Source organism: Balaenoptera physalus (assembly GCF_965194825.1).
Source record: "Balaenoptera physalus genome assembly, chromosome: 2".
Taxonomy (NCBI): domain Eukaryota; kingdom Metazoa; phylum Chordata; class Mammalia; order Artiodactyla; family Balaenopteridae; genus Balaenoptera; species Balaenoptera physalus.
Window position 1 is genome coordinate 86,301,000 of NC_138883.1, and position 14,230 is coordinate 86,315,229.

Below are 14,230 nucleotides of genomic sequence, written 5' to 3' on the forward strand. Positions count from 1 at the left end.
CTGGACTTTTGTTTGTTGGAAGATTTCTAACTACAGTTTCAATTTCATTACTCGTGATAGGTCTGTTTATATTTTCTAATTCTTCCTGGTCCAGTCTTGGAAAATTGTACCTTTCCCAAATTTGTCCATTTCTTCCAGGTTGTCCATTTTATTGGCATCGAGTTGCTTGTAGTAGTCTCTTAGGATGTTTTGTATTTCTGCGGTGTCTCTTGTAACTTCTCCTTTTTCATTTCTAATTTTATTGACTTGAGTCCTCTCCCTCTTTTTCTTGATGAGGCTCGCTAATGGTTTATCAATTTTGTTTATCTTCTCAAAGAACCAGCTTTTAGTTTTATTGATCTTTACTACTGTTTTCTTTGTTTCTATTTCATTTATTTCTGCTCTGATCTTTATGATTTCTTTCCTTCTACTGACTTTGGGTTTTCTTTGTTCTTCTTTCTCTAGTTGCTTTAGGTGTAGGGTTAGATTGTTTGAGATTTTTCTTGTTTCTTGAGGTGAGACTGAATTGCTATAAACTTCCCCCTTAGAACTGCTTTTGCTGCATCCCATAGGTTTTGGGTCGTCGTGTTTTCGTTGTCATTTGTTTCTGTGTATTTTTTTATTTCTTCTTTGATTTATTCAGTGATCTCTTGGTTATTGAGTAGTGCACTGTTTAGCCTCCATGTATTCGTGTTTTTTATAGTTTTTTTCCTGTAATTGATTTCCAATCTCATAGCGTTGTGGTCAGAAAAGATGCATGATACAATTTCAATTTTCTTAAATTTTCCAAGGCTTGATTTGTGACCCAAGATGTGATCTATCCTGGAGAATGTTCCGTGTGCACTTGAGAAGAAACTATATTCTGCCACTTTTGGGTTGAATGTTCTATAAATATCAATTAAATCTATCTGGTCTATTGGGTCATTTAAAGCTTTGTTTCCTTATTTATTTTCTGTTTGGATGATCTGTCCATTGGTGTAAGTGGGGTGTTAAAAGTCCCCTACTATTATTGTGTTACTGTCGATTTCCCCTTTCATGGCTGTTAGCATTTGCCTTATGTACTGAGGTGCTCCTATGTTGGGTTCATAAACATTTATAATTGTTATATCTTCTTCTTGGATTGATCCCTTGATCATTATGTCATGTCCTTCCTTATCTCTTATAACAGTCTTTAAAGTCTATTTTATCTGATACGAGTATTGCTACTCCAGCTTTCTTTTGATTTCCATTTGCATGGAGTATCTTTTTCCATCCCTTCAATTTTAGTCTGTATGTGTCCCTAGGTCTGAAGTGGGTCTCCTGTAGACAGCATATATATGGGTCTTGTTTTTGTATCCATTCAGCCAGTCTGTGTCTTTTGGTTGGGGCATTTAATCCATTTACATTCAAGGTTATTATCAATATGTATGCTCCTATTACCATTTTCTTAATTGTTTTGGTGTGTTTTTGTGGGTCTTTTTCTTCCCTTGTGTTTCCCGCCTAGAGAAGTTTCTTTAGCATTTGCTGTAAAGCTGGTTTGGTGGTGCTGAATGCTCTTAGCTTTTGCTTGTCTGAAAAGCTTTTGATTTCTCTGTTGAATCTGAATGAGATCCTTGCTGGGTAGAGTAATCTTGATTGTAGGTTTTTCTCTTTCATCACTTTAAGTATATCCTGCCACTCCCTCCTGGCCTGCAGAGTTTCTGCTGAAAAATCAGCTGATAACCTTACGGGGATTCCTTTGTATGTTATTTTTTATTTTTCCCTTTGCTGCTTTTAATATTTTTTCTTTGAATTTAATTTTTGTTATCTTGATTAATATGTATCTTGGTGTGTTTCTCCTAGGGTTTATTCTCTGTGCTTCCTGGACTTGGGTGACTATTTCCTTTCCCATGTTAGGGAAATTTTCCACTATAATCTCTTCAAATATTTTCTCAGACCCTTTCTTTTTCTCTTCTTCTTCTTGGACCCCTATAATTTGACTGTTGGTGTGTTTAGTGTTGTCCCAGAGGTCTCTGCAATTGTCTTCAATACTTTTCATTCTTTTTTCTTTATTCTGCTCCTTGGCAGTTATTTCCACCATATTGTCTTCCAGCTCACTTATTCTTTCCTTTGCCACAGTTATTCTGTTATTGACTCCTTCTAGTGTATTTTTCATCTCAGTTATTGTGTTGTTCATCACTGTTTGTTTGTTCTTTAGTTCTTCTGGATCTTTGTTAAACATTTCTTGTATTTTCTCAATCCGTGCCTCCATTCTATTTCCAAGATTCTGGATCATCTTTACTATCATTACTCCGAATTCTTTTTCGGGTAGATTGCCTATTTCCTCTTCATTTATTTGGTCTTGTAGGTTTTTACCTTGCTCCTTCATCTGTGATATATTTTTTGCTGTCTCTTTTTTTTTTTTTTTTTTTGATGGGTGTGATTGTGTTCCTCTCTTACTGGTTGTTTGGCCTGAGGCTTCCAACAGTGGAGTTTGTAGGCTGTTGGGTAGAGCTGGGTCTCGGTGCCGAGATGAGGACCTCTGGGAGACCTCACTCCGATGAACAGTCCTTGGGGTCTAAGGTTCTCTGTTAGTCCAGTGGTTCGGACTCGGAGCTCCCACCGCAGGAGCTTCGGCCTGACGCCCCCCAGCTCGTGAACCAAGATCCCGCAAGCCGCATGGGGTGGCAAAAAAATAAAGAACAATAACAAAGAGTAAAAAATAAAATTAGACTAGGAAACTAACAGATATATTAGAAAGACTATGAAAAAATGAAAATATAGATGAAACAACAACTGGAAGGTAAAACAGAAGCACAATAATAAAAAAAAAGGTGGAAAAAGCCTTACCTGTGGCGGGCAGGGTCTAGGCAGGGGTGGGGTTTGGGCAGAGGGTGGGGCCTATGTTTAGGACCCACAGGGCTGGAAAAGGCCCTGGAGGGGTGTGGGGCTTAGGCTCAATGGAACAGAAGGGGTCCAGGCGTGCCTCTGGTCTCAGAGGGTGGGGGACCTGGCCTGGGAGCCCAGCAGGCTTCCTGGGCCCTAGTGGGTGAGGCAAACACCCTCTGCTCCTCTCCCACTCCTGCTCCTCTGGTCCTGAAGGGCCCCTCCCTCCTGCCTCTCCTGTTCTCCCCTAGGAGGGCCTCCCTCCTCTGCCCCCAGGATCCACGTGGCCTGGAGGGTTCTTTGGAGGGCAGGGGACCTGGCCTGGGAGCTCAGCAGGTTTCCCAGGCTCAAGTGGGCAGGGCAATACCCTTATTCTTTATAGCAATCATTCATCTGACATAGACATAATGTCTTAGGGAAGCACCCCTCCTCTTATCCTTAGCACAAATGCAATCAATAGCTTTATCATATTTATCTCCACATGAAATCCCAGTTTGCCCTTTCAAAGAAAATGCAGACAAAGTCCAGTCTTTGAAAAACAAGAACTATTTGCAACGTGATATTGAGGACTGAGAAGCCTGATTCCTTCTCAGTTAATAAATGGTAAATTAATGGATCAGTAAAGCACTTAACCAGCAGAGCACAATGACAATGCTGGCTTGGCTGATTCAAAGACAGACTATTTACGGCAAAAGAAACTGCCTCACTTCAGTGATAAGTAGATGCAATAGAGGAAAAGAAATGCACAGGTTCTAGATTTCTCTCCTCTTCTTGGGGTTTTTTAGCAGCATTGGTAGAGGGAAAAAAAAATTATATTGCACGCATCCTTTGGAGAACAGAACCAAAAAAAGAAAGATCAAATAAAGAGAGTTAGTTGAAGAAGCTTCAGAGTTTTAGGCTGTTTTCACCACTTGTAAGATACCAGGATGACTCAGGAGTGCCCCTTGGTCGGCCACCCCGGGGAACCTGAGGCAGTGTGAGGCAGCATGGTCGCTCAGCCACTGTGCTGCCTGATACCAATGTCATTTCTTCCAGGTGCTCATCAGCCCACAAGGTAAACTGGCCATGTCTAAGCTTCTCGATGCCTCCTAAAAAGCTCAATGAAAAAGGTAAGCAACACTTCCTTTTTGCCATAACAGGACAAAGCAGCATAAAGGAAATAGAAGTTCTATTAACAAAGAAGTAACGTTGAGTACAATACAAGAATGAAGAAAAGTGAGATAATTATAAGCAAACGCAGTGTGTCACTGAGATACGTGTAAAACCACTTTCATTTACATGATGCTTTACAATTTACAAAACATTCTCACAATTACCTCATTAAAATCTTAACAACACTGTGGGGTAGGCATTTTCACCATTTCACAGACAAGAAAACAGGTTTAGAAAGGCCATACAAATGGTGTGTAGCAAAGCACCAACTGAAACAGCTCTTTTAAGTGCAGTGCCATTTCCGCCATGTTAGAGTTACAGCCAGTCAGCAGGTGTTGAGCTGCACCCCACAGGCCTGCAAGCCCTGTACCTGCCAGGCCTCAAGACTGAAGAAAGAGCCAAGAGACATCAGTGGTTTATTAGAAAGGGAACCTTACATGTCCGCAGCAAGAGGGTCCTGGAGCAACACCCCACGGTGCATGGCAGACAGCAGGCAGGTCATGGCAGCAATCTTCACTACTAGGGGAAGAAGGAGGCTACCACTGATAGGGGAAATTGATGTCAGCTTGGCTCATCAGTTGCCAGGGAAACCAGCAACTGGGGCAAGTCCCTCACAGCCCCTCAGATTAATGACCATCACAAGGGCTGATGTTTCCCTTTAATAAACTAGCAGGTGGAGCTGTTCTGGCCTAAGAACTAGAATAATCACAAGCTGGGCCAGGGGGCAAGGCCATTCATGTGAGCACGGTGTAGATGAAGCAGGGACTGGTCAAGCAGGGGATGTACAGAGAGCAAGAGAACAGCCATCTTGAGTGGTCTGACCACATACCAGGCAAGGCAAAAACAGTATAAAGTTGAAATTATCCTTGAAAGCTTCTTAAGATGCCCATAAATAAAGTACAGGATAGTAGTTGTACTAGATGCAAAATAGCTAGATTTTTTTTCTCCAGCATTGGGAGAGACTTCTATTTCTTCAGATGAATGTGAATGAAGCTACCTACATTTAGGGGTTATATTGTACCCCCAAAATTACTGTCCTTTTAAACATTAGAATCATAGTCAGTGCAGCCTGACTGCTGTGAATGAGAGAAAGAGTGAGGGAACAGCAGATTCACAAAGGCACACAGGGCATGGCTGAGCCAAAGGGCAAGCAGAATCACAGACACGTTAAAATTGTTCCATCTCATGCATATGCAGCTGAATTTGAGTCAAGTAAACATGGATGTTCTGTGACTCTGCTGTATTCTACATAGTTATACCAAATACCCATTCATTGACTCAGACATACACTGAATGCCTACTACGCTGGGCACTAGGAATGCAAGAGTGAAGAAAACACAGTCTTTTCTTCAGAGAGTTTGCATTTAACAGAAGCAATAATCAGATTAAGCAGATTTCATTCAATTTGGCAAACTTTTATTAAATGCCTATCATTGTGCTAACTTCTTGAGAAAACTGAGATAAATGTGCAAGGTACTGGCTCTAATGGAATTTATCTAGTAAAGAGAGAAAACAAAGTACCACTATAAGAGTTTAGCATAAGAAATCACTCCTGTCTGAAAGGAATCAGAGGAGACTGTGGCATCTGAGTCAGGCCTTCAATTTCACAAGACAAGCAGCGTTATGAAACACAGGTATTCCAGGCAGGACAAGCTGGAAGAAGTGCTAGGAGTCCAATTTGACTGCACTGACGGGTACTTATGGAACACATAAGTACAACTGAGAATGAAAGGAGATAATTAAAAGAGGGAAAGCAAGAATTCATCCACTTCTCTCCATCTCCACTGCTTATATCCAAGTCAAGACCATCATCATTCCTTGCCTAGGAAGACACTATCTCCCAGCCTCCCTTGCAGTTAGAATTGAGCCAGTGTGAATGGGTTCTGGTCACAGGGGTATATGCCAAAGTGTTTAGATCACTTTCAGGCCTGGTCTGAAACCCCTAAACCATCATCCATACTTGTTCTTCCCTTTCCTGATGACTGTAAAGGCCATGGATTAAAGATAGCAGTGTCAAAATATGGGTGGAGCCTGGATGTTCAAGATACCACTTGAGAGTTGCCCAGGAGAGAGGCCCGACTTAACTACACTGTTCTGTGAGCAAAAAATAAACCTCTGTGGTGTTAAGACACTGATTTTTAAAATATTTCTTTCTTTCTAAGGCATAGCTCAGCCTCTCTCAATACCTTCCTAAGTAGTCTCTAATTCTCCTCTGCCTCATTTGAACACACACAACTACAAAAGCAATCCTCTTCAAACACAAATTGGATCACCATGCTCCTGTTTATTAGACTCCAAGGTTTCCTGTTGCACTAGAATAAAATCAAACTTCTTAACAAGGCTGACAAGGCCCTGTATCACCTGGCCTCTGCCTTACTTTCCAATCTTGTCTCAAACCACTTTCTCCCCTCATTTGCTACATTCTAGCCACTTGTCTTCTTTCCGTTCTTTTCTCACATCAGAGCCTATGCTCATGTTCTTCCTTTTGCTTGTAACCTTCTTCCTCTTGCTTTTGCTCTCCACATGGCCAATGCAGTCCCATTTTTTAGGGCTCAGCTTAAATGGCAGCTTAAGCGAGAGAGACCTTCCTTCACATCTTATTTTATGGGATGTTCCCCCTTGTTTCTCTAGCTCAACCTCTTGTTTGTTTGCTTCACAAGCAGCCCATCTGTGCCTTCCGAAAATTTTAACTTTGTCATTATTAGAGTCAGGGGATCCTAAAATGGCTCTAAGTCCCCCAAAGCAAGAGGCAAGCCTGCTAAATTTTGATGTAATCTCTGTATAAATAGTCCCATTCTTAAACCTGGAAAGTACATTAACAAGATTAATGACATTTAGTTGGCTTTGGATTTCCTCGCTCATATCCTCTGATTTTAGCAATGCTGTGTCAGTGTGTGAACTGGCTGATAGACACATTTTAGTTTCAGGCTCACCAGTGGTGTGTATATTTACGGGTTTCATTAGTCTTCTCAATTTGCTAAATGATGCTTAACATAATCTGACACTCTAATAAAGATACTTTTTTTGTTCTTATGTCAGGATCATGTGATCCTATTAGTTACTGACAATAATTTCTGATAATTTTTCATATAACTTTTTAGTTCTTTCCCTGCAATTTTATTAGCCACTCACGTTAGTATTTACTTAACAGTGCCTGCTGTGTTTGTGGCCACCTCTCTAAGGAAGGCATGTTGGTAAACTAGAAAGAGCTTGGGCCTTTTTGAATGAGTCAGAAATGGGTTCAGATACCACCTCTAGCACCACTAGTTTTCCCAGGCAACATGTCTAAATTAAGTTTTCATAAGAGAGGGATAATACTACTACCCAGGTATTATTGTGACAACGCTGTGTATAGTTACTGTGATAATAATGTGTAAAGGCACCAAGGGTTCTTCTTTATCTAATCTGATGCTGCTATCTTAGTTTCCCATTAACTAGTAACAGTGTCACCTACAGGAGGAGCCCTGTGGTGGAATTCAAGGTTGATAAGATTTTCCTAGGCACCCCTCAGAAATATCTCCCTTTCTCAAAACACTTTAAAAATTTTATTTAAATTATAAGGTGGCAACAACAAGATCGAATGTTTTAATCACTATCTACATTTCTGAAAATGTTGACCCAGCACTTTTTTTAAACTTTTAATTTGAAATAATTATAGATTCATAGGAAATTGTAAAAATAGTACAAAGAAGTCTCCTTTACCCAGTTTGCCTCAACAGTAACATCTTAAATAACTAGAGTACAACATCAAAAACAGGAAAATGACATTGCTACAACCCAGACAGTTTATCAAATTTCACCAGTTTTACATGTACTTGTGTGTGTATAGTTCTATACAATTTTATCACCAGAGAAGATTCATGGCCCAGCACTCATCTCTTATAGTTGATATACTCTTTCAAAATCTAATAACAAAAACAATCTGCAGGTTCTATAACTGAGGATTCAACCAACTAGATCAAAAATATTAAAAAATCCAGGAAGTTCCAAAAAGCAAAACTTACCAGCAACTATTTACATAGCATTTACACTATATTAGGTATTATAAGTAATGTAGAGATTACTTAAAGTATACGAGAGAATGTGCATAAGTTATATACAAATATTATGCCATTTTATATAAGGGACTTGAGAACCCATGATCCCCAGGGGTCCTGGAACCAAACCCCTGCAGATATTGAGGGCTGACTGTATTCATAATAAGATATCTGCTTTAATCTTGACTATAATTCTAACATCTTCACCTTTAGTTTAACAGACAGAAAACAGTATTTATGCACTCATGAGAGCTGATTTTTCTTATATTTCCTGAGTAGGAGATTATTAGGCAAAGTAAGATTCAATTCAATCTTCCTAACATTTGTTGAAAATTTGGGTGCCAGGCACAGTGCCAGGGTAGTATGGAATAAAAAACCAAAATAAGACATGTCTGTACCCCCAGGATTTAAAAGCCAGTAGGTAAGACAGACATACATAAATACTAAGTATAAACTTGGGTGTAATTTCCCAAAACACCATAAAGCTTTCCAAAAGCAAGTGTCAGCCTTTATTCAACCTGAGACATGCATAAAAGATTCCCGGTAGAGAGCAAACAGCTCTCCTCTCTAGGTCTGCACATGCTGTCAGAGTGAGCACTAGCAGGTTACTGGTAAAGTGCCGGCCATATGCAACTTAAAATAATGTTCTCTGGCAAGTAACTATGATGTTTAAGGATTCACAAACACAGACATTCACAGTGAAAGTGGCTTTGGAAAACAGCATCATTTAACACTTTGATTATAAAATATATTTACTTTGGTCTTGTCTCAGAATATATAAGGTTAGAGACATACTGTTATTTGACCTTTGATAACACTAGGGAAGCAGTCACACTAAGTACTCGTATGCTTGCTGTTGGAGGAGGTTTGTTGTTGTTGTTAACTACACTGGTTGTTCCATAAGGAATTTAAAATTCTGAAAGAACAGTAATTAAAGTCATATTCAGAATTCCAAACTGTAAAATTAACCATCAGTTCACAAGAACATTCAGATTCAAAGTAGAGGGGACTTCCCTGATGGCGCAGTGGTTAAGACTCTGCGCTCCCAATGCAGGGGGTCCGGGTTTGATCCCTGGTCAGGGAACTAGATCCCACACGCATGCCGCAACTAAGAGTTCACATGCCGCAACTAAGGAGCCCGCATGCCGCAACTAAGACCCGGCGCAACCACATAAATAAATAAAATAAAAATTAAAACAAACAAAGTAATTTTTCTCAAAATGAAGACTGCAGCAGAGAATTGTGAGGAAAGCAAGAGACAGAAACTGCAAAGGTCAGATCTTTTTGGAACCTGACATCACATTGATACTAGTCATCAGAATACACCCGTCACTTACGCCAACATCTTTTTCCCAATTATCCTTCTCCCATCTACCTGTCCTCTGCTCCCACTCACTGCTTATGGAAAATCAGAGAGCAGAAGAGAAGCAGATTATTTATAGAATCTGTGAAACAATGAAAATGTTATGCCTGCTCTCTCTCTTCCTAAAATAGGGAAATTACTATATTTTATTTTGTTATCAGGTGACAGAAACACAGAGATTCCCCTTAGAGATTGTCCAAATGAAAAACCTGAGAACAATATTTTGTTAATTTAAATTAAATTAATTATAGGTCTAAGTTTCAAACTTTAGCTGGTGAACATTAGTCTTCTTTAGATTGTAGGCATAACTAAGCAGAGAATGTAATTAACATTTTTTTTGCTGTGTAAACTTTAATATTCTCACGCAAACTTTGTCAATAAAAAAATTATTAGCACCCAAGATGAGAAAGTTGTAACAATTCCTAGCTCCTCCTGAATCTAGTCTTACAAGTAAAATTTCATTATTTTATTGCAAGTAACATGAACTCTCTGCATTTTAGAAAACCCATAAAATATAAATGAGAACATATTCCAAAGTGACTCATATACAATGTATTTCCTCCATTTGTTAGCCTATACAGTTTATAACTCAAATAGCCATATAGACAAGAATAACACAGGCTCACCTACTTAAGGTCTCTAAGGACCCAAGGCTGTATGTTGCCTCTCTGCTTTATATTCTGTATATATTACAAAAGCTGCATTTTCACAAAGAACTAGTTATTATATGCAAATAAGTTCACTGTGCTGTAGACAATCTTTTAGTCTTTTGACACTGACAACACTTTAGAATATGAAACTTTAATTAACAGGCAGTAAAGCCTATATGTTGTCCTTTGTAGATAAAAATGATACACTAATATATTTTTTAAATTATTATTATTAATCAATGTGTGCCTTGCATTTATGTTTTCAGTGGTAGTGATTACCTCGCATTAAGCTCTGACCAAGTTCCCCCTGAGAGCAACAGAATCTTCTGAAATCTAGCTGGTTGGGGTTAGGGATGCAATTTGTGGTAATCCTAGTCACCCTTGTAAGGCCTCATTAACTGATGCTCTGAGGAAATGTTTCACTCACCACAGACAAAACGGAGCCAGTAATCTTCACTGACTGCTGTCCCATAGCATATTAACATACACTATGCAGCCCTCAAGCCCTCGACAGATACATTACCTAGTTGGACATTTCCTTCTGGTCAATAAATTAGCTATAGGATTTTCATAATTTGAACTATCAGCAATTCTATACACCAGAAGAACCACAGCAGGAACAGTTAAAATGTTACATGATGAACAAACCTAAAACTCTAATGAAGTACGTTCGTCCAGAAGGGAGGAAACACACACACGTGTGCTCACGTGCGGACGTGGACACTGTCATCATCAGTCAATTTAACCACATTTCTCAGGATGTATTAAAATAGTATTATTCTAGGGACTTCCCATACTCATTTACAGCACCCTCAACAGTACAATGAGTGAAGACAGACTAAATAAGAGAGAAGAATTAACCCACAGAACTCACAAAGATGATTACCTGGTAGTCTGGTTTTGTAAAATAATCCAAAGAGGAGATGTGGTCCAGAAAGATGCTGAATTCTGGAGGGAGATGTTTCAACATAAGCCTGTGGTCATACCTCTCCTTAATAGAGCCCACTTGTTCCTGGGAAGTAAAGAGAAAAGGAACCAAAGTCAATTTCTCTTGGCAGCTACACATTAAGAGCCTCTCAGTAACAGTCTCAAGGGTATGTACTACAGAATGAGGCAGTGGGTAATTAAGCATAAAGCAAGAACTGAGCTCTTACTAATAGCCAACAGCTTAATGCACACTGCTTTAAGGGGGCAGGGGGAGGGGACTGTAGTGCAGAACCAAAGGGGTAACACAGTTCTGCATAAGTGAACAGATAGCTCCCCAAAAGAAAGAGCTGACCTTAAATCTGGTCTACTTTTCTTTATCAACACATGCATTTATAGTTTTCAAGTCAAACAATATAATGTGACAATTAAAAACTAAAAGCCTAATTGACTTATAAAAAAGAAAAAAAGAGAACTAGTAAAAATAAAACCTAAGATGGAGGGCTAGAAGTCAAATCAGAAATGACAATTGTACTTAAATTAGTATCTATTCTCCATGTACATAAAAAAAGTCATAACATTAATTATATCTCTAATATCAGCTCATAGAAAGAAAAATATACATATTGGGATATAGTGAAAATGTTTGTAACTTTTAATTCTTATGCATAAGTATAATCTCAACAAAAATGCCTACCCAGAAATTTTTACTCCTTCCCCTACCAAAACTAACATTTCCATTTCTTTTTAAAGGTTTTATTTTTATTTTTTAAATATTTATTTATTTATTTGGCTGTGCCGGGTCTTAGTTGTGGCATGCGGGATCTTTAGCTGCAGCATGCAGGCTCTTAGCTGTGGCATGTGGGATCTAGTTCCCTGACCAGGGATCGAACCCAGGCTCCCCGAACTGGGAGCGTGGAGTCTTAACCACTGAACCACCAGGGAAGTCCTAACATTTCCATTTCCAAAATTACCTTGTCCTTTATTTTTCTCCAAGGCAGCTGACCAACCACAAATTCCACCAACATGTAGAATAAGGACCAAAGGTCATCATGTCTTCCCATTTCCTTCATAAGCAAAAGAGAATTCAGTCACATTACATTACCACTCCTTGTGAGTACACTACATTGTCTAAGGCCTAACTATTGTGTTTCATTTTCCTGTAAAACTATCTGGTAGGTATATCTATGTATATGTATAGCTATACAGCAATCTACATAACAGATATACTGAAAAACTTTTGATACAAAGAACATCCCAAAACCCAGAAATGCTGGAAATAATTAAGAGCCCATTAATTAATAAATGAGTTCACTAATTAGTATAGGAAGGTGGTTGCCAAGGGCTTGGAGGAAGGGGGAGAGGGGAATTAGTGTTTAGTGGGTACAGTTTCAGTGTTGCAAAATGAAAAAGTTCTAGAAATCTGTTGCACAATAATATGAATATACTTAACACTACTGAACTGTATACCTAAAAATGGTTAAGGTGGTAAATTTAATGTTACGTGTTCTTTACTACAATAATTACAAAAAAAAAAAAAAAAGCAAAGGAAATCTTAAGAGCTAAAATTAGAAGAAAGCTGGAAACGTGAGAAGCAACCTAATACTGAAGCTCTGGCTTTGGCTGTTTTGGGGGCATTTGTCATAGGTTTATCAACAAGGGTTTTATCAATCATGAAGGGGACAGGTGTAAAAGCATTGAGCTTACACAAGACAGGATTTGTAACTGAGACACTTCCCTACCTCTACCCCCAACATATAGCTAGGACCCTCAAAGGACTATCTTTAGTGCAGTATTTGGTATGTATGTTATACTACGATAATTTTTTTCTGTAAAATTTGACCACTATCAAAAAGATAAAGTGAGTGGTTAAAAAAAATTTGCCCTGAGAATTTGTTACCATAGGACTACCCCTCACTCAGATCTGGGGTTTAAATTTATATTGTTTGTGTGGTCCAGGAAACCAGGCCCAGAAATTAAATGTTTTCTGGGTGATCCTGTCCTACAGTAATGATAGATGCAAATGAAAATCCTCTCAAGATACCCTTAAATTCAGACCTAATTGAATTCCTATAGATAAAGCCCCACCAAATATAAGTTCATTACTTGAAATTATAAAATATATTAGAAAGCAAGCTACCATAAACTAATGGCAAGAAAAACTATAAAGAGCAGAATTAGATATCCAAGAATTTCAGAATGGAATTATAAGATACAGAATATGAAATAAGATATTTAAAATGTTTAAAAAATAGAATCAAAGTCACAAGAAAGGAAGCATATTCTCTCCCTGCAAATAAAAAGACCAATTAGATTTATAAAAGGACTAAAAAGAACATTTAGAAATAAAAAGCACAAATATGAAATTAGAAACTCAATGGTTAGGGAATTCCCTGGCGGTCCAGTGGTTAGGTGCTTTCACTGCCAAGGGCCCGGGTTCAATATCCGGTCAGGGAACTAAGATCCCACAAGCTGCGTGGCACGGCCAAAACACCATCACCACCACCACCAACAACAAAAACCCACACTCAATGGACAGGTTAAAAGCTGATCAAACACACCAGAAAAAAAGAATTAATGAACTAGAAGACAGATCTGAAGAAATTATCTAGAATGCAAAAAAGAGACCAAAAGAGAAAATCTGAGAGTGAACTTAAAAGGCATGGAAGACAGAACAAGAAGGTTTAATACACATCAATTTGGAGATATGAAAATAAAGGTACAGAGAGAAAGGAAAAGAGGCAACATTTAAACAAGCAATGTCTGAGAATCTTCCAGAATAGATGAAAGATGCGAATGTTCAGGAAGCAAAACAAATCTCAAAACAAAATAAATATAAAGAAATCCACACCAAGGCACATTTGAACATATCTGCAGGACACCAAAGACAAAGAGAAGATATCAAAAGTAGTCAAGAAAAAAAGGACAAATTAAATACAAAGGAACAACAATACATGGACAAAGATCTCAGTAGCAACCATAGAACCAGAGGAAAGTAAAATAATTTCTTCCAAGTACTGACATAAAACAAATATTAACAAAGGATTAAAATGAAGGAAAACAATGAGATGAAGTAAACAGATTTCTTCAAGTATTTTGAAAAGTCCTTGTATCGTTTGGGAATTATTTACGTTAAATGTTTAAGATTCTCTAAATAAACCTGCTTCTACTTAAAAAAAAAAAAGTTTAAAATTTAGGTACCCAAAAAATAGAAATGCAGTGTATTAAGTTTAGAAATTATCCAATCATGGTCGCAGAGTATGGAAGAAAGAAGTATATTT

At 38.3% G+C, this 14,230-nt stretch overlaps 1 protein-coding gene across 7 annotated transcripts in view; it reads right to left on the minus strand.

Annotated features, from left to right (window-relative positions):
* Positions 1–14,230, minus strand: part of TTBK2 (tau tubulin kinase 2) — a 157,405-nt gene that overhangs the window by 40,995 nt on the left and 102,180 nt on the right. For all 7 annotated transcript variants that reach the window (XM_082453069.1, XM_082453068.1, XM_082453071.1 and 4 more), the window contains 2 exons: positions 11,924–12,016; positions 10,912–11,037 (listed from right to left, as the gene is read on the minus strand). In XM_082453069.1, coding sequence (XP_082309195.1) covers positions 10,912–11,037; positions 11,924–12,016 — 219 coding nt within the window. The remainder of the gene's footprint in view (positions 1–10,911; positions 11,038–11,923; positions 12,017–14,230) is intronic.